The sequence below is a fragment of the Arachis ipaensis genome, chromosome B8 (genome assembly GCF_059453495.1).
Source record: "Arachis ipaensis isolate K30076 ecotype BB chromosome B8, ASM5945349v1, whole genome shotgun sequence".
NCBI classification, from domain to species: domain Eukaryota; kingdom Viridiplantae; phylum Streptophyta; class Magnoliopsida; order Fabales; family Fabaceae; genus Arachis; species Arachis ipaensis.
Window position 1 is genome coordinate 15,295,560 of NC_142443.1, and position 20,048 is coordinate 15,315,607.

The 20,048-nt window shown below is 37.2% G+C and overlaps 1 protein-coding gene across 1 annotated transcript; it reads right to left on the reverse strand.

The window, feature by feature from the left end:
• Positions 1–14,959: 14,959 nt before the first annotated feature.
• On the reverse strand, positions 14,960–16,662 carry LOC110265234 (protein FAR-RED IMPAIRED RESPONSE 1-like). Its single transcript, XM_021108121.2, has 4 exons — positions 16,511–16,662; positions 16,023–16,426; positions 15,829–15,915; positions 14,960–15,747 (listed from the first exon to the last, which is right to left on the reverse strand). The coding sequence occupies exons 1-4, from the start codon at positions 16,660–16,662 to the stop codon at positions 14,960–14,962; spliced, it is 1,431 nt and encodes a 476-aa protein (XP_020963780.2).
• Between the last annotated feature and the right edge of the window lie 3,386 nt (positions 16,663–20,048).

A 20,048-nucleotide genomic window follows, 5' to 3' on the forward strand; every position in this document is an offset into this window, starting at 1 on the left:
GTCAGGCACGCGTTCATAAGTGAGAATGATGATGAGCGTCACATAATCATCACCTTCATCATTTTCTTGGGTGCGAATGATTATCTTAGAAGCGGAATAAGTCGAATTGAATAGAAAAACAGTAGTACTTTGCATTAATCTTTGAGGAACAGCAGAGCTCCACACCTTAATCTATGGAGTGTAGAAACTCTACCGTTGAAAATACATAAGTGAAAGGTTCAGGCATGGCCGAGAGGCCAGCCCTCACAAACGTGATCAATAGATCATAAAACAATCCAAAGATGATCCAAAGATGTCTAATACAATAGTAAAAGGTCCTATATATACTAGACTAGTCACTAGGGTTTACAGAAGTAAGTAATTGATGCATAAATCCACTTCCGGGGCCCACTTGGTGTGTACTTGGGCTGAGCTTGAATGTTACACGTGCAGAGGTCATTCTTGGAGTTGAACGCCAGCTTTTGTGCCAGTTTGGGCGTTGAACTCCACTTTGCAACTTGTTTCTGGCGATGGACGCCAGAATTGGGCAGAGAGCTGGCGTTGAACGCCAGTTTGCGTCATTTAAACTCAGGCAAAGTATGAACTATTATATATTTCTGGAAAGCCCTGGATGTCTACTTTCCAACGCAATTGGAAGCGCGCCATTTTGAGTTTTGTAGCTCCAGAAAATCAACTTTGAGTGCAAGGAGGTCAGAATCCAACAGCATCAGCAGTTCTTCTTCAACCTCTGAATCTGACTTTTTGCTCAAGTCCCTCAATTTCAGCCAGAAAATACCTGAAATCACAGAAAAACACACAAACTCATAGTAAAGTCCAGAAATGTGAATTTAACATAAAAACCAATAAAAACATCCCTAAAAGTAACTAGATTCTACTAAAAACATACTAAAAACAATGCCAAAAAGCGTATAAATTATCCGCTCATCAGTGGCCTTTGTGGTTTTGGTTATGTGATTGAACGATTTTCAGTTCGGTGGGTTGTGGCATTTTAATTGACTTGATTAAGATATACATGCTTGTGCTTGTTGATGTATTCAATGAAGTATTGACCAAAATTTTTCATTACAGAAAAACACAACAAGAAAATGGCAACAATGAAGGAGAAGGCACATTATAATGTAAGCAAATTAAATATATTTATCCACTTTCATTCGAATAATATGTATTTCGTATTATAAACATATCCTCATATTCTGTTTCAAAACTTGCAGAAAACTCATTATTGCAGATGCCAAACAAAGGCAATATCAACAGTGTACAGGGAAATGAGTCAAGAGAAGAAAGATATTGTGGAAGAAATGGGATTTGGTTCCCTGGCAAATGTCCCAGAAATGAATGTCTCTAATACACTGTTAAAAGAATTGCTTGATCGGTTTGATGAAGAGAAAGGATGCCTAAAAACTCTACAGGGAAAATATACATAACTCCTCGGAAAGTAGCAGCTGCCCTCGGCATAACCAACGGAGGTAATACATTTTATACTTACTGCTTATTTTCAGTTCATTGGTGTCCAGAAAATTAAATTGACCGTTTTTGACTAATTTTTGCTATTAAAATATTGTAGGGAATCGCGTTCCTCAAAAAGGTTGATTACAACAACCTGTGTAAGGCCCAGAACTTTTAAAAAGTCTTATTATGATCAAGTCTAAAATCATATGGTTATTTATAGCCTTAATTTCAAAAATTATTTTATTAAAGGTAATTAAGGCAAGCTTTGATTTATTGGATTTGAGATAAGTTATGATTATTATCCAATTTTACAATTATTGGATTATTTTCTATATTTAAAGTATAAGGTTGATAGTTATGAAATAATAAGGATTTTATATGATTTGGATTAGATAAGTAATATTTTAATATATTAATACTGCTATTTTGAAAAATAGAGAAATTAATTATGTTATTTATAATTTTCGATTTTGGGCATTTTCTTGAAAATAATTTGTAAAATTGATGAGCAAATAGTATTTTTCTATACACAATGAGTGTTGGATTTAATTCGGGTTTCAATTACTATATTATCCCTATTTTTGAGTGAAATTACAAAAGTACTCCTAACCCTAAGTTTCAAAAATGAAGCCCTAGCTCCCTCAAACCCAAGCAGCCGCAGCTGCTGCCCCTTTCTACTCTAAACACACACCCAGCCACCTGAAGAGGGAAAGAACGAGACAGAAAGGGAAGTGGGGTGAGGGATACACGGAGAAGGAAGGAAGGAAGAGGGGAGGGAGGAGCGTCGCCGGTGCGTCGGGCTTCACCACCGCCGTCGCGCCGCCTTGGAGTCCGCAGTCAGAGTCATGTCGCGCAGAGGAGAGGAGAAGAGGAACTCACCGCGTCGCCATCACCCACGGAGCTGCGAGCTGTGCCCAGTTGCCGTCAGGGTCACCGCGCCATCATCCTTGCCAGCTCCAAACGAGTAGCACGATGGAGCTCCGTTTCTGCTTCCCTGGTTCGCCGTGAGTGAGTGACGTTGGAAGAGAGAGGGAGTCGCTGTGTGGCCACGAGCTGCGCCGGTCACCGCTGCGTCGCGTCAGAGAGGAAGGCTCAGACTGAGCGCCGTTGGGAGAGAGGAAGACACGCGTGGGAGGGTGAAGCCGCCGCTGTCACCGCCGTTGCCGTGAGTAGCGGGTCGTTGCCATCGCCGGAGGGCCAGAACGCGATGGAGGAGAAGCCCACCTTCGCCACTGCCTTTCATTGCCGCCAACTTCTGCCTCTACTGACCTGCTGCTCTGCGGTGCTTAGCTGGCGCTTCTAACACTGTCGCCGGAGTTCTGAGGCCACCGGAACCATCGCCGGAGCTTCTGGCTATTTCTGCCGTCGCTGGAAAAGTTTCCGGTAAGGGGTTTTATTTGAGGTTTCTGACTTTTTGGATTTCGAGAAGGTTTAACGCTGCGTGGTTTTTATAGTTGATCCACCAGAGCTTCTGGCCGTCGCCGGAGCTGTTGCCAGGCCTGTTTGAAATCGCAGCTGCTTCGTTTCACTAGTTCAGTAAGTATTTATGTTTCGGAAAGCCTCGCATTAGTATTCTGTTGTGTTCGGTTAATGAATATGAGTTTTGATAACGTGGGGTCGAGTCCTGATTATTGTATGTTGCGATTAGTATTGCTATGGTTATTGCGAACGTGACTGGGAGCTGAGGTTTTGGTTGCCGTCAGTTCGGGTTGAGGCGGAAAGGACTCTGTGAGGTGTTTGAATTATGGAATTGCATTTTGACGTAGGGGCGCTTTCCGAAAGCTATAGTTTATTATTGGAATTATTACATATGGGTACTGATGTGAGGATGTGTATTTGGTGATTGTATCAGTCCTATGTATTATTTGGTTGTTTTGTATGATTATGGGTGTTTGTTTGCTGGACTGTTGTGTGGTTTTTGTGAAACGAAATGCTTTTAAAGTTAATTCTTTTAAAGCTTTGAGATCGAGTTTAACCCGTTGGAAATTGATTTGAGTTGAATGGATTTTCTTGAGAATGTGTAAAATAGAATACACTCTTGAATTCAGCCTGGCTGGCTTTAAATGATCTGGTTTTTGATAAATGATTGTTGCTGAACTGTTTCTTTAAAACTTTAGAAATGAGTTAATTCGGCTGATAATGATTTGATGTTGAAACGATTTTCTTGAAATATGGAATTGAGATGACTGTTGGATTTGGCTTGCCTTGAACTGATTTTGGATTTTGGGCTGTTGAAAAGGATTGTGAAACGGTTTAGTTGGGACCCGAATTGGGTGGCAAAGTCCAAGTTTTAGGGGAGATGCTGTCGAAATTTCTATAAAATCCGAGTCTTTATTGAAATGTTGTTTGGAGAAATGATGAGTTAAAGACTTCTACTATTTTATTTGAATTATCAAGAAAAGGATGATTCATGCTTTTGAAATAAATTTTTAAAGAGAAAATTGTGATTTAGTCTTGCTTCTTAAGAAAGGCATTGTATCTCTTTCAGGAGAAAGTTATTTGGATGAAACTTATGTTTTAAAGCTGTTTTAAATGTGACAAGGGCAATGCCTTTGAATTTGACTTGAGGGTTTCAATTAGAGGAGTTTCAATGATTTTGAAAGAACCTGAATGTCTATTAATGTTTTGAGAAAGGTTTTGAGTACTCTTTGAATTCTGAATTCTTGCAAGACTAAAACAATTTTGAACAGTTGAAACGTTCTAGAATTTATCATGGGGGTTGAAGTTGGTTTTGCCTAAGTAAAGGAAACAGCTTTGAAAGAAGTAACTGATTACGTGACTCGGTTTGGCTTAGATCCTATTTTATTACTCAAATCGAAAAGCCAAGGTTTTAATGATTTTAAATGAATTTGGTGAAATGAGTTATGCTATTCTCCCCTAAAGACTTAAGACTCTGCCGAGGACTCTTTGTTATAAAATCCCGTTGTTGGATGGATGATTTTGAATGTTTCAAAATGAATCTTTAACCTTCCATGGTTATGGAAGTTTTGGAAAGAGGATGCCGAGAGTGGCATTGTTTTAAAAGGGGAATTTACCTTGAGTAAAAGTGGCTTATGAGCCTGAGATGATTTGAGAAATGAGATCTTTAAAGCCAAGGCTGAAAAGAGTTGAAACTTGATTTCAAAGTGAAATGAATTGAGAAAAAGTGATTTATGGCTTGCCGATTTTATGAATTTGATGATGTTGATTGGTGGAAGTGCTGTTTTGTTATGGGCCGGAATGGTTGTGTATGATTATGAATATTGGCTGGTTCTGGATTGAACCGTGAGCCGGAATGGCTGTGTATGCTATGAATATTGGCTGGTTCTGGACTAAACCGTGAGCCGGATGGCTGAGATGGATGTTGATCCATGGCTGAGAATGAATGCATGTATATGCTGAATTATTGATAATTGTGATTTGCACTTCCACTATCAGAGGCACTAGATCCCTGGGAGAAAGCAGTGGCTAGCCACCACGTGCTCCAGGTGGAGGCTCGAGACTCTGCTGACCCTATGTCGTAAGTGTGGCCGGGCACTGTGAAAGTCTCGGATGAGCTCACCCCCGTAAATATTCACCAGTGAGGGTGATGGATATGGATCATGATTATGATCAAGTTTATGATGAGTATAACTCGACTTGGGGATGCACGACAGAGGGACAGTCCAATGGTTAGCTACCAGGACTTGTCGGGTTGGCTCTATAACCGACAGATGATATCATCAGCCACTAGGGACAGGCATGCATCATATGCATCTATGTGACATTGTATGGGTGTGCATATTGTACTTGGTTTGCCTATGTGATTAACTGCTATTTGTCCTACTTGCTGTAACTGTTTGTTTGTACTTGAACTTCCAATCCGTGTTTGCAACTGGGACTCTGTTGGATTGTGGTGATTGGTTGATGGTTGGATTGTTTGGGCCTAGGGCCGTGGTTGAAATGAAATGGACTGATGGTTGGTTTTGGTTTTGTGTTTCTAGTTTGGAAAAATATGAAAGGCTATTTGGTTCAGCTTAGATAAACCTTTTTGAAAGGCTTTTGGGTTTTTGAGAATTGAACGGTTCCTCTTTCAGAAAAGATTTCCGACCTTATTTTTATTGTAAACTGTTGTTTTTGAAAAGAGGCACAAGACGGTTATTAATCACTGGTACGGTTTATCTTCACGTATCCTATTACGGTAATTCCCAAAAACCCTCTACTGAGAACCCTTTCGAGGATGATGTTCTCACCCCCCTACATTTTTCCCCTTTCAGGATATGGCGCAGAAGTCACGAAGGGTTTATTTAGTTGTTGAAATGCTCTGTATTGCTTTAGATTATTGTTTATTGTACCCTCGCCTTTATCTTGATATATTCTGTAAGAGGGATAGGAATTGTATTGGATAATGCTTGTGATACTATTTATATATATTTAAGTATATATATGGATGTACTCTTTATGAGTTGTTGTAAGTTGTATGGTATTTATGGATGTACATTATCGAACGAAAGTATTTTTGGGAGCGGTATTGCGGTTTAAAATTTTAAACAGGCTCATATTTTAGTATTAAATAGTACAAGTGTCGTCGTAATGTCCGAGCTATCAGAGTGGCGCAGCCGGAAGCGTGAGCTTTGGTAGTTAGGGTGTTAAAACCTGAATCCAGCAGACAAGGAAATATTTGAAAGCGTCAAAAATATTTCCTTGGCGACTTTGACAAGGAATGTGCTGGATATGAGTGTAGAAGGGGAGGAGAACCGGAAAAAATTCAAGAGGACTTTTGTTGTCTTCATACAAAAGTCCTTCTTACTCCCCACAACGGTAAGTGTGGTCTCCCCAATCCATAAGCCACCAATCTTTCATGTGGACAACATTCAGAAATGGGATTGGGCAAAGCATGTGCTCAACTTCTTGATGAAAGGAGTTGAAAACAAGAGAAAGGGGAAGAAAGAGTCTGTTGATGGTTGTGTTTTTGTATTAATGTTGATATATTTCCACGAAACTAAGTTCTCCCGCCCGTTTGCACCTGATGCTCCCCCTGCACCGTGGGTGGCCCATTGGACAAGACAAATGATGGTTGAACGGATTTCATCTGAAGCAACAGAACCATTGGTAAATATTCTACTAAAATTTCCCCAAAAATTTGCTTTCAAATGCTTTTAAAATACTCTAGTAACTAAATAAACTTCTGTTTTAGGTTATAATTAATTTATTTGTCCTACTTGCAATTGTTAGTTTGTTCATTTGAATGTTTCTGCATTAAGAAACATTTTTATTGATGATTAAATAGTTGTCATGTACTATTCACCATATGAATATTTTTCGGTTCGGTGGGATTGTTTCATTTGGTTCACCGGATTGTAAATGTGTTTTCTTGATGATTAAATAATTGAGTCCTTGTTTTTGTTGTAGGGACTTCTCTACATAAAGGAGAAAAAGAAAGAAAAAACAAAAACAAGTAACTTGGACAAGAAAAAAAAAGAAAAGAAAATAAAAAAGAAAAATGTCGACATGGATCCTTCTTCAGAACAGGAAAGATTTTCCGAATCTGAATCCGAAAGCCAGTAAGTTTAGTTTTCATATTGATTTCATTTAACTTGTATTTGCTTAAATATGTTCTTATGCACTTGTTCTTATGTATTGCAGAGAAAAAGAAATAAAAAAAAAACGGAACAAAAAAAAGAAAACAACCACCGAAGGTGGTTAAAAAACAAACCAAAAAAACAAAGCCTGTGCCTATAGATTCAGAGAGCACAAGCGAATCTGACAGCGAGTAAGTATTGCATAATGATTTATTTTCGGTTCGGTGGGCTTCTAATTTTCGTTTTAGCACTTTTATTTATTTCGGTTCGGTGGTTTCTATCAGTTTGGTTGACTTCATTGTTAGTGTCTTGTCTCCGGTATAAATTCGATGTGTTTATCTGTTTTTCAGAGAAAATGAAATTGAGAAAACACCCGTAATAAAAAGAAAACAACCGAAAAGGGTGGCAAAAACACCAACCCAACCTAACAAGGAGTAAGTTTCTCAATTCATATTTTCTTTTATTGATACTTACGTTCTAGATTCCTTAATACTTATTTTGTGAACTTTCAGAATTGAACAAGCAGAAGACAATGCTGTTGAAAGAAGAAAACGAGCATTGGAAATGATAAGAGAAAAAAGATAAAAAAAGAAATGATGGAGCTTAGTCAGCAAACATTGCTCCAGATCAGTTTGACTCTCTAAAGGCACAAAATGAATTCTCTCAGATATAAGATTCAGTTTATTATTCCCGAATTCTTTTTCTTTCTTTGCTTACTTTTGCTACAACGTTTTCTAATTCCTCTTGATTCAATTACTAATATTTATTGATCTTCCTTAGAGTGCCGACTGTAAATCTGGATAGCGAGTAAAACTTACAGACTCAAGGAAGCTCTACACCTTCTGTAAATACCGCAAGCAATACCAAGTAAATTAGTTCACTGCATATTGTACTTTTGGTTCGGTGATTGCCAAAAGTGAATTTAATGTGAATCTAGACCTCTGTTTTTAATCTTGGTTTCTAATTTTAATTTGTTATCTTTTTTTTTAGGAAAACAACCCCGAAAAGCATTGTAAAATATTTTAGAAAAAAGAAAATCTTCCCAAGAAAGACTTTTAAAACTCCACCAGTGTAAGTTAAAAGTATTTATTTACTCTTTTAGATTTAGGTAATAATTTTTGTTTAATTAATAACAAGGAAAATGTGTTTAAATATCACTAGAGCTACACCTGATTATGAGTTACAAATTGTTGAGTTTCGACAACAAACTCCTTCTCAACCTTTGGAAGTGTGAGTTATCCAATTTGCAAATTCCTATTTTTCAAAACAAATTCTAGTTATTCAACATTAACTTTATCCTTGTTTACATTACTTAGACATCCTCTTGCATTGTCTTTTCCAAGTTCTGTTCAGGAAGAGTTGATCAGAGATGACTTCATCTATGTCCCTCCACAAAATGAAACACAACAAACTTCTAATAATGAGTAAGTTAATAAATATTTATTCACCATATGAATATTGTTCAATATTTACTGCTTATACATGGTTTAATTATGGTTCAGTTGAAACCAGAAATGAATTCAATGTGTTCTTGTCTTTGGACTTTATTTTGTTTATTACAGCTGCCCTCCAGAACCCGAAAAGCAGGTGTTACAGTGTCTCTTACAAGTTCTGTAATTGAAGAATTATTGAAAGATGACTATGTGTATGAAGTTTCTAATGAAGAGTAAGTTTCACATAAAAATTGTTTTTATTAAATTTAATGGTATAGGATAATAATTTTGGGTTGTTATTGAATTGTTTTCTATTTAATGCAACAACCCTGCCAAAGAACAACAGCAACAATCCAAAGAACCTCCGGTGGCAGAGCAATCAGAACAAGAAGCACCTGTTAATGTGTAAGCATAAAATTCTTTAATATCACTTTTGTTTAATATAATTTAGGTTCACTATATGTTTGGATTTAGGTTCACTATGAGTTTGAATTTCGGTTCACTATAATGATTAATGTCATTTCTGCTAAATATCATTGTTAAATATGATAATAGTTTGGGATAATTATTGAAATGTTTACTGTTTAATGCAGCAAACCTCTGGAATAGCAACAATAGCCGTGTGAAGAACCAACAGCACAGCAATCCGAACAAGAAGCACCTACTGATGTGTAAGTTTTATAGCTTATATAAATACCATGGTTTTGAAAATCGGACCGGACCGGCCGTTCCGACCGGTTGAACCGTGAATCGGGACTCATTATGGTTTGGTTTAATTTATAAAACCGCTAATTTAAAAATTGCCTAAAACCGTTGAACCGACTGAGAACCGGCCGGTCAGACCGAACCGAGACCCGACCGGTTTTGCTGAAATGGTGTCGTTTTGGGTTTTGGATAAAAACAAAAAGGGAAAGCGTTCGGCGTTCAGTCTCCTCCTCCTCTCAAACTCACTCTTAAACAAAAAAAAAAAAAACCTAGCAGTAGCCTCCACCGCCGCTGCAAGGAAGGAGACACTGCCACCGTCCGTCCCGCCATCGTCGTTCTTGAGCTCTCCAACCTCTGTTCACTCAAACTCCTCTCAACTCTCACTCTCTCAAATGAAGCTATCTTCCTCAAAAAGAAACCCTAGCTTACAATAGATTCCGCCGCCGTCCGTCGCGCTCAGGAGCTTCTGTCCTTGTCTGGTCGCCGTCGTCGTGATCCAAGTCTCCAACTCCTCTCCTCATTCACCAATCACGGCTTCTTCCTCGTTTTCCGCGTCTGTCGTCTAGTCTACCTCTGCTCAGCCACGCTTCTGCCGCCGTCCGTCATCATGCTTGGCAATAATACATTCGTCACTATTGGAGAACTCTAAAGAAAGGAAAAATAAAAAACCCTAGCCCTTCATCGCCGTCGCCATTCCTGGATCCTCAGCGCCGCCGCCGTCCCAGGTCCTCAGCGCTGCCGCTTCTTCCTCTTCCCCGTGTTCGGAACCCAGTAGATCAGCACGTCGTCTTCATCTTCCCCGGCTTCTCGGCACGAAACTCAGGTTAGTGGCTTCTCGTCTTCATCTTCAGTTCTTCACTGAATGTTTAGTATTATTCTTGGTTTGAACTTTGAAGCTCTGAAGTTGTTGTTCTTCGATGTTCTTCTTCGGCCTTCTTCAATTTTTGTTCCATTTTTCTTCAATTCTTCTTCTTCGGTCTTGGTTTGAAGTTTGGTTCTGAATGGAAAGTAAATTGTAATTGCCTATTGCTGATGAATCTGTCTTGTATTTGCCGATGGTTTGAAGTTTTGTTCTGAATGTTTGAAGGTCGGTTCTGGATCTGTTGCTGTTGCTGATGGTCCTTGAAGTTTGGTTCTGAATGTTTTGTTACTCTGTTTTCTAATTACTGTGAATGTTTGAAGTTTTGTTACTCTGAAAGTTTGGTTTTGGATCTGTTACTCTGATGGTTTGAAGTTTGCTGTGAATGTTTGAAGTTTTGTTACTCTGATGGTCCTTTTAATTTTGCTCTGGTTACTGATGGCTTTGTTTAGTTTCTGATTGCTCGGTTCTTCTTCTTACTTTTAATTTCTGAATTTGTTGTTCAAATAATGTTGCTAATGTTCTTCTTCTTCTTCCTTGCTAATGCTCTGTTTAATTTAGTATCATCATTGTTGAGTCTGTTTCAGTGTTTTGAATATCTGATACTCTGATTTGTGATTTCTGAATTTGAAATTAATTAAATCATTGATTTTGTGTTGTTGAAATTGATGATTAAAATGGATTTGTTATGCTGCTGTTGCCGTTTTTTAATTTTTAAGTATGATATTTCTGAATTTTTGTTGAAATAGTTATTGATTTCAGGGTTTAGAGTAATTATTTGTTGCTGGTATTTAACTTTTGTTGCTGCTTCTTTTTTCTTTCTGGCTCTGTTAAGTTCTGTTAAGTTGCTACATTCAAACTTGTGCATTGGCATGTTCATCTTCACTTTGCAATAACAAAAAGCTTCTCATTCGATGATCCATTAACTACCTCATTTTCTCGTACCATTCCTTTTGTTATGGCTTTAGCTGAAGAAATTGGAGGGGCTGCTGGATGAGGAGACATTGATGCCTCAGAAGACACCACCACCATCAACATATCCTTGTTACTTGAAGGTTTTTTTTTAGCACAATAGTTGAAATCACAATCATAATTACATAATATGTTTAAATAATTATCCCAAAAAAAAGAAACTCACAAGAACATCTTGAGGTTTTGATGATTGATAAATCTTTATGTTGGCATTTAATATTTGATATTTCTTTATACTATTTAACTTGAGTTTGTATATTAATAGGATTATATGAATTTGATTGACGACATTTAATGTAGTTTTTTAAATTTGAAAACTATTTTAATATTTATATTATACTATAATTATATTTTAGGTTGTTTATTTATAATTTATTTATTATTTTATTTTAAAACGGTTTTTCCGGTTGAATCACTGGTTAGACCGGTTGGACCAGTAAACCAGTGAACCAGTAGCTAGAGCAGTTTGATGACCGGTCCGGTTTTCTGAACCTTGATAAATACCGATAATGTTTACTGCTTATACATGGTTTAATTATGGTTCAGTTGAAATCAGAAATTAATTCAATGTGTTGTTGTCTTTGGACTCTCTTCTGTTTCTTATAGCTGCCCTCCAGAACCCAAAAAGCAGGATGTTACGGTCTCTCTTACGAGTTCTGTTATTGAAGAGTTTTTCAAAGATGACGATGTCTATGATGTTTCTGATGAAGAACAAAAGGAACAATCCCAAGAACCTCCGGTGGAATGGCAATCAGAACAAGAAACTCTAATCTTGTCATCATTTGATAGGTACGTTACTTGCTTTTCTTCAATATCATTTCTGTTTAATATCATTTCGGTTCACTGTAGGTTTGAATTTAGGTTCACTAGTTATTTAGATTTCGGTTCACTATAATGATTAAATTTCATTTTTGTTTAATATGTTTGTTAAATATCTATCATCTTGCAGTGCTGCTCAACCTAGGGAAAGGGAAGATGAAAGGCCTTCCTTTAGCCTTGGGATAAGTCCTCCAGCATCTCAACCAAGTCAGCCCTCTCAACCGACTGTTTCACAGCTTGAAATCCTGGAAGAGGCGGTGGTAGATACTGGAGTGACAGCAGCGTTAAAATTTGCTGAAGCAACATCTTTAGAACCAACCTTACCAGCTTCTGAAGTTTACAAAACCCCGGAAAAAAGACAAAAATAACGAATGAGTTGATTGAAAAGTGTTATCATTGGATGACACATGTGAAACAGACAAAAGATGGTACCAATGAATATGAAGCAGTATTTGTCTTGAAACATGAGGCACTCTACGAGGGATTAAGAGAATATTTCATGTCTCTAATGCCCAAAGAACAAGTGCATGCCACAGTAAATCCTTTGCCAATTGCGTTAACATTAATGATTTTTTTAAACACTCTTTTATATTATATCTCATAAATTTTCATCCTGTAGGTGGTTAGTATACACAGCATGATTCTCAATGAAAGAAAAGTTAAGCGGTATCAAGAACAAATATACATTGTGCCACTGGATATTGTGGTAAGCTAAATTTCTTATTCACTCCTGATTGCTGTTCGGTTGAGTGGGAATGTTAATATTGATTCACCTGATTGTTATGTGTTTTGTTGAGTTCTTTTCCATGAATAAAACTTTTCTCATGATAATTGAATGTTTTTAAGTATTATTCAGCACATTAATTGTTTTTGGTTCGGTGCTTGAATTGTTTTCGGTACAGTACAAATGTGATTTAATTGATATTCTTTTTGCAGAATTGTATGTTGGAAACACATGGCGTGTCCTACATTGATAAAAGTACAAATAAGGCCTACCGGTTCGATATTGAACAGTATGCCCACAACCGCCAGTTTCTTGACAAAAGAAAACTTGCATCGCATCCATTTGTAAGTTGTAATTTCTAAAAATTCTTCGATAATTCTCTTGTTTGCTATTGTTTTGACTAAAATATTTTATTATTTTCCCAAACTTCAGCTATTTGTGCCAATTTGCAATGGAGGGCATTGGTGGTTATGGATTGCCGATGTCAACAAAAAGAAATTCTACGTGCTTGACCCTGTCAATAAGCTGCCAGAAGATATACCAGATTCAAGGAAGGAACTGAACAAATTTGTTGTAAGTTATTTTCTTATAAATTCTTCAAATTTTTCAGTACATGAAAATGAGTTGGTTGAGTGTTGTTGATTTATTTTTTTGAATTTTTGCATACCTTTCAGGGATTAATAATTTCTCAGATGAGGGTTTATGCTGGGGCGGAACCCTTAATGGAGGATGGCCTGGGAGTAGAAGCAGAGTGTATCCTACTAAATGGTTAACGTACAAAGTAAGAATTTTCTCTTCTGTAGTGCTATTGTTAATATGTTTTATTTTGTATACTATTAATCGTATTATACTCAATTCTTGCTTAGCTATGATTGTGGAATATACGTCATGAAATGGCTCGAAACAATTGAACCACAAAAGATCAAAAGCAAGAAGAGATATAAATATAGAGCTTGGACACAAGTTAGTACTTTCTAAATTTATAAACTTCTTTCTTTTCTGATTTCATTTGGGTTTCATTTCTTATGTAACTAATTCCTTTCAATTGAAATGTAGGGAGAGATTGATAACTTCAGGTACCAATATGGTCCGCACCTTCTGCTCCATGAAATGAACAAAATTAGAGACCAAGTGATTTTGGAATCTCAAGCAATAAGACTCCCGAAGTCATCTGCTGCCCTCTCCAGCCCTTATTGTCAATACACATTTGGGGATTTAGATAGTAAATAGCATATACTATGATTGGCTGTGTTTATAATTAACAATATTTTCTTTAACTTGTTTAAAAAGCAAAAAATGCTTACATCAAATGTATATATGTGAATATTAATGTAAATGTTAATGTTAATATTTATATTTGATTCAAGATGGATTACTCATTTAAAATGTTAATTTATATATCTGTTGGAACTGTCTGGCTGCTATTTTATTCCAGGTTCTCAGTGATTGCAATCACTATATTTATCAATACATTATGAACTCCAAAAGAACACAGTGAACCGAAATCAATACACTTGGCGAACCGAAAGTTGGAAACACACTGAACCCCTAAAACCTAAACCCTAAACCCTAAACACTAAAACCAGAACCTGATCACTGAACCCTGCACCCATAAACCCTAAAACCCTAAACCCCTAAAACCCTAAACCCTAACCCCTAAAACCGTAAACCCTGAACCCTAAACCCCTAACCCTGAACCCTGAACCCTGAACCCTGAACACGGTGAACCGAAATTGACACACTTGGCGAACCAAAAGTTAGAAACACACTGAACCCCTAAACCCTGAACCATAAATCCTAAACTCTAAACCCTGAACCCTGAACCACTAAACCTTAAACACTAAACCCAGAACCCTGAACACTAAAACCTGAACCCATAAACCCTAAACCCTAAACACCTGAACCCTGAACCCTAGACCCTAAACCCTAAACCCCTAAAACCTGAACCCTAAAATCCTAAACCCTAAAAATCCATCCAAGAAAGAGTTTTAAAACTCCACCAATGTAAGTTAAAAATAATTATATTACTCTTTTAGATTTTTTTAATAATTTTTATTTAATTAATCACACGGAAAATGTAACTAGCACTACACCTGATTCCCGGATCTCAAAACAAATTCTAATTATTCAATGTAGAAATTAATACACTAAACGAATCGAAAAACTGCATATATCAATATAGAATTTCAGAAAAAAAAGTGACTATTAATTAAAGACTAACAACATTCAGAAATTAACCCTGCTATAACCATGGTGAACCGAAATTTGCTCATGGGTGAACAAAAATTTACATTAATAAAAACTAAAACTTGTACAATCCTCTCTTGGATAATTCATATCTAGTGCATTGTAAAGAGTGGAGCATGACTGAATTGATGATCCGGAGTCTAAAAAGTTCAACTACAAAATAAATAATTAATTGTATATTAGCAAAATGAACAATTGGATTTTTAACTAATCAAAAGCAAGTCAATTTTTCCTCGCTTGGAGCTGTCTTTTTCTTTTTCTTCATGGCATTTGAGATCTTTTTTTCCAAGTTTGATCCAAGTATGTTCTTGGGCCGACCTCTTGTTTTGACACGTGGTGGGCTTTGAAGATCATTCACATTGCTTAATGTCGCTTCTTCATGGGTTAACAAACTTTTTCCTTTGCTTCTCTCTTGATATTCTTCCATCTCAGCCATGACCTTGTCAAATGCTCGGTGCAAAATTTCAGTCAACTCTTCAGACTTAGATGCAAATTCACATATATTGTGCGACCGAAACACCAATTTGTCAAATCTCTTACTTCTTGGCTCCAGTAGAGGTTCATCTTGGCTGCTCTTGATGTGTGTATGCCTCCTCTTTATGTTCTTGCTCCAACGTTCCAATATGTATTTTGGTGCCACATTATCCACTCGCTCAAAGCTTAGGACACTTAGGGAATGGCGGCACAATATGCCTCTAGACTCAAACAGCAAGCAATGGCACTTTACATCTCGTGATATTCCGTCATAGGTGATGATAAACTTGTTGAATGTGGAGTTGAAAACCTGCTCTATGGCTTCATATGTTGTGAAACCTAGAGTTGAATGAATTGATCTTGTGATACAATTCACTTTACCTCTGAATTGAGCTTGAACTTCCCTGAACTTCTCATGGGTATATACATGCTGAAACTGTGCCTTTATTGCTGATTTTGTTGTGCATGGTATCACGGTGTGAAAATCTGCAGCATCGAATTCTCTCTCCGCTTGTTCTCTGCTTGCTAGGTAATTGTCGTATTGCTTCACGAATTATCTCAAGGAGCTATTCCATGTGATGAACTTGTTAAAAAATGAATGCATGCTCTCGCTCCTTTGTGTGCTTCTCATCCCAGCCCAAAAGTGGTGATCCAAATAAACAGGAATCCATATATGCCGATCCTCGTACAGATCTGCAAACCAAACCGAACTTATAAGGTCTGGTGAACCAAAAACAGTGCCTGCTTTTGGGAAAAAAAGATATGAGCATAAAAATAATTCAAATTGAAATCTCAATTACCTGAAAGCCACTTGTTGCCTCCGAGGCCGTACTTTCTAAGGAAATCGATCCAGTTTCTGTCAAATGCTTTTTTTGTGTGCGAGTTCCAAACAACATGGCTCATCTCTTGTTCAATTTTGTTGTGTCCCTTGTAGCCATTTAATTTGCTTGGGATCTTCTTCATAATGTGCCAGATGCACCAGCGGTGAATTGTTGTTGGCATGCACAGCTCAATTGCCCTTTGAATAGATGCGCATTGATCGGTAAGAATACCTTTTGGTGCCTTCCCTCCTATGCAACGTAGCCAACACTCAAATAGCCATTTGAATGATTGGATGTCCTCATTTTTCATCAGTGCACATCCAAGAAGTGTGGACTGGCCGTGGTGATTCACGCCCACAAAAGAACCTAAAACCAAATTGTACCTGCATAAATAACAAGCACACTGTGGTGAACCGAAATATGTACAGCTACTGAACATCAAAAGTATATTTGAAAGAACCGAATACCTGCTTGTGTTATATATGGTGTCAAATGAAACCACGTCTCCGAAATAATCGAATGCAGCCCTGCTTCTTGCATCCGCCCAGAATGCATGTTTAATGCAATGATCGCCTTCAAGGTTGAGCTCAAAGAAGAAATTTCGGTTCTTTTCTTTCATTCTTACTAGGTACTTCCCAAATTATTTGGCATCATCTTCTTCTGAAATATTACGTACTTCCCTTGTGATGTAATTCCTGACGTCTTTATCTATAAAACCTAGTTCACGGTGGCTGTCAGCTGCTACCACAAATGATTAGTAAGTTTTGCTCGGTCTGATTTTGGCTTCCTCGTGGGTTTCAATGGTGCGACGCACGAACATGCTAAGCTCCCTGTGTTGTTTGAGCATCTCAGCCTGGTCTGGAAAACAAGGATGTGAGTGATTCAAAACAACTTTGGAAATTGTCCAAAGACCAACATCCTTCATTATGTGTATGTAAATTCTGGCCGGACAATTTAACCTAGCTGAAGGGTTTGTCTTCAAAGTTAGAGATATCTTTGATTTCCACCTCCCCTCTCTAGAGCATACAATTAGTTGATTCTTAATCTTGTCTCCATCCCGAGTCGTGTTCCTTATTTTGGTGGAAAAACAGCAAGTTTGGAATAATGTTTGTAGAACTTTCTAGCTTCTTCTAGGGTCTTGAAAATCATTCCCACTTTTGGGACAAATTTTTCGTCCACAACACAACTGGTCTGCAAGGTGAACCGAAATCGTAATTATGGTGAACCAAAATCTTAATTACGGTGAAACAATTATATAGTGCTTAGGGAACAAAACAAAATATATTCGTCTAATTTTTTTTAGACTCCTTTCTGCAGACCGAACCAAAAACATGCACGTTCTGAACCACCTCTTTAGTACTTACCGAACCAAAAAGTTACTCACATTTACTCAGATTTACTCACAGTTACTGACACTCAGTTACTCACAGTTACATATTATCAATTCAATTCAATTCAATTCAGATGTAGATCACCTCAGTCCATTCAATTCAGTTAAAATAAAATTAGCAATTTCATTCCATTGAATTCGATTCAAAATTCAATAATCCAAACCTCATCAAATTCAAGAAGAAGAAGAACGCGAAAAAAGGTTTACGTTGTATGAAAAAGTTTACGTTGAGAAAGGTTTACGTTGAGAAAGGTTGATCAAAAAAAATAAGGATTACGTTATATACCATATAAGAGGCGCGTGTAAAACAAACTAGTGTGTGGGGGCGTGGAGTGAAAAGTACTTGAATACCATCCATGTAATGTTTACATGGATATAGAGCTTTTCTGTTTTGAAAATTAAAAAAAAAAGAAAAAAAATAATTAAGATAACATTCTTAGCACACTTATATGTCCATTGTACGGTGAATTTTTTGTTGTTATTTTTCAGCACATCTGAAATTGTCTTAAATAAACAGTAATTTTCTATTATTAGAAAATTAAACAGGCTTAGGCATCTCTGATGAATCTTCAGTTGGCTTTATTTATTTATTTTCTCGGTTTAAATACCTAAATGTTATAGTATAGACTGTGTGCTCAATCAAAGAAGGGGAGCCTTGAGAATATCTATTCTCCTCTGAATCAGTCTCTGCAGAGCAACATTAACTCTTATAACCCAGATGTTCAAGCTGGTTCAGAGGTCGATTGGTGTTGGACTGGTGCGGCCTCAAAGGTTTATGATGCTCATAGTGGTTATTTGTAGCTCAGTAAGAAGATGTTTAGTTGGGAGGATAGGGGTAATTGGCTTTGGCTTTGGCGTCAACATGTTCCGGAAAAGCACAAATTTTTGGCCTGGCTATGTCTTCGGGAGGCTCTTCCTACTGCTGCATTTCGTTTTAGGAGGGGCATTTCGCACACGGATAGCTGTCCACGATGTTTCTCAGGTCTGGAATCGGTTTTACATTGTATTCGGGATTGTCCAAAAGCCCAACTTGTTTGGCAAGCTTTAGGGATCTCCGATCAACCAGTGGATTTGATGAGTTGGTTCTTACATAATAGCAAACAACGCCCCTTTAGATTCTTTTCTGGTCTCTGGTGGATTTGGTGTTCGAGAAATAACAAGGTCTTTCATCCACACGAGCATTGGACCACAGACAAGGTGATTGGTATGGCTTTGTCCTTAGAAAAGGAGCTCCGAAATATTTTTGAGTTGCAACGACTATCTATCCCCTCAACCATTAGTGGCTCTTGGATTCCCCCCTCAGTGGGTACCTTTAAGATTAATTGTGATGCTAGCTATCCTGGCAGTGGTGCTCGAGTTGGTTTTGCTTGTGTTAGCAGAGATTGGAAGGGAAGGTGGCAACGAGGCTGTCTGGGAACAATTGAGAATCGTAGCATTTTGCAAGGAGAGTTGTTTGCTATTTGGAGAGGCTTTCTTTTAGCATGGGACTCGGGACAAAGAGACATTATATGTGAGACAGACTGTGTGGAGGCTTTTACTATTGTCAATAATTTACAAGATTGCTCTGGGTTTATTGATCCTTTGGTGTTAAAAATCCGAGATATCATGTCTTGGAAATGGCGTGCTGATCTTCGGTTGATCTTGAGAGATGCAAATACAGTAGCAGACATCATGGCAAAGACTGCAATGAGGACTATTTCTCCCCAAGTGGAGCTTCCATTGCCTTGGAAGGAGTTTGACAGTAGTATTCAGCGGGACTGCCTTTCTTAAGCAGTTTCTTTTTTTTTTCTTTCTTAGTTTTTGTTTATTTTCTTTTAAGTCACCAAAAAAAAGAAGGAGAGGACCTTCATTGTTTTAAATACAAGATAAGGAGCAGCATTATAAAAAGGGTAAATAGGATGGACGAAATCCAAATAAACAAATAGGTTAACTAAAATTAATAAAGACTCTTACTGAATAGAAAGAAGTCAACAAATAGATTTGTGTGGGTAAAAAAAAACCTTTTTAAATTCGGCTAAAAATCTTTGCTACCTCTTTTTAAATTCGAAACTTCAACTAAGAAACAGATTCAATTCGTTGACTTACTATAGTCGTGTAAGTGATGTTGTAAAAATACTTTAGTGATGGTAACATCATCATTCTTTTTGCTTGATTCTTTAGGTTACACTTAGTAAGAATGAAAGTTATTACTTTATAAATGAGAATTGAAACTTCATTTGTAAACATGACACTTGGTTGCCTATTTTTTTCAACCTTTTTTGTGAGATATCTGTAAAAGCTACTTGGATCATTTTTTTTCATTTCTTGAATATCTTGGTGAATAAGTGAAATGGTTTAGCTGCTGCTTCTATCTTTAAGTATATCCACCTATTGGAGGAGGGGTTGAGAGTGTTTATATGTGGTATCGGTACTTTGTTATTATTTTGTTTATTCATGTCCATCTATATTTTAGGGATAATCATCTCCTTTTCCTTTCTGTTTCACAGCTTATAACGATTATACCATGCTTCAACTTCTGGAAAATTTGAGATTCGAGATTATTGATGTTGATATTCTGGGCAAATAATAAAGTGAAAAAAAAGCAAACAAAAATTCACAAATACAGGATTTCAAGG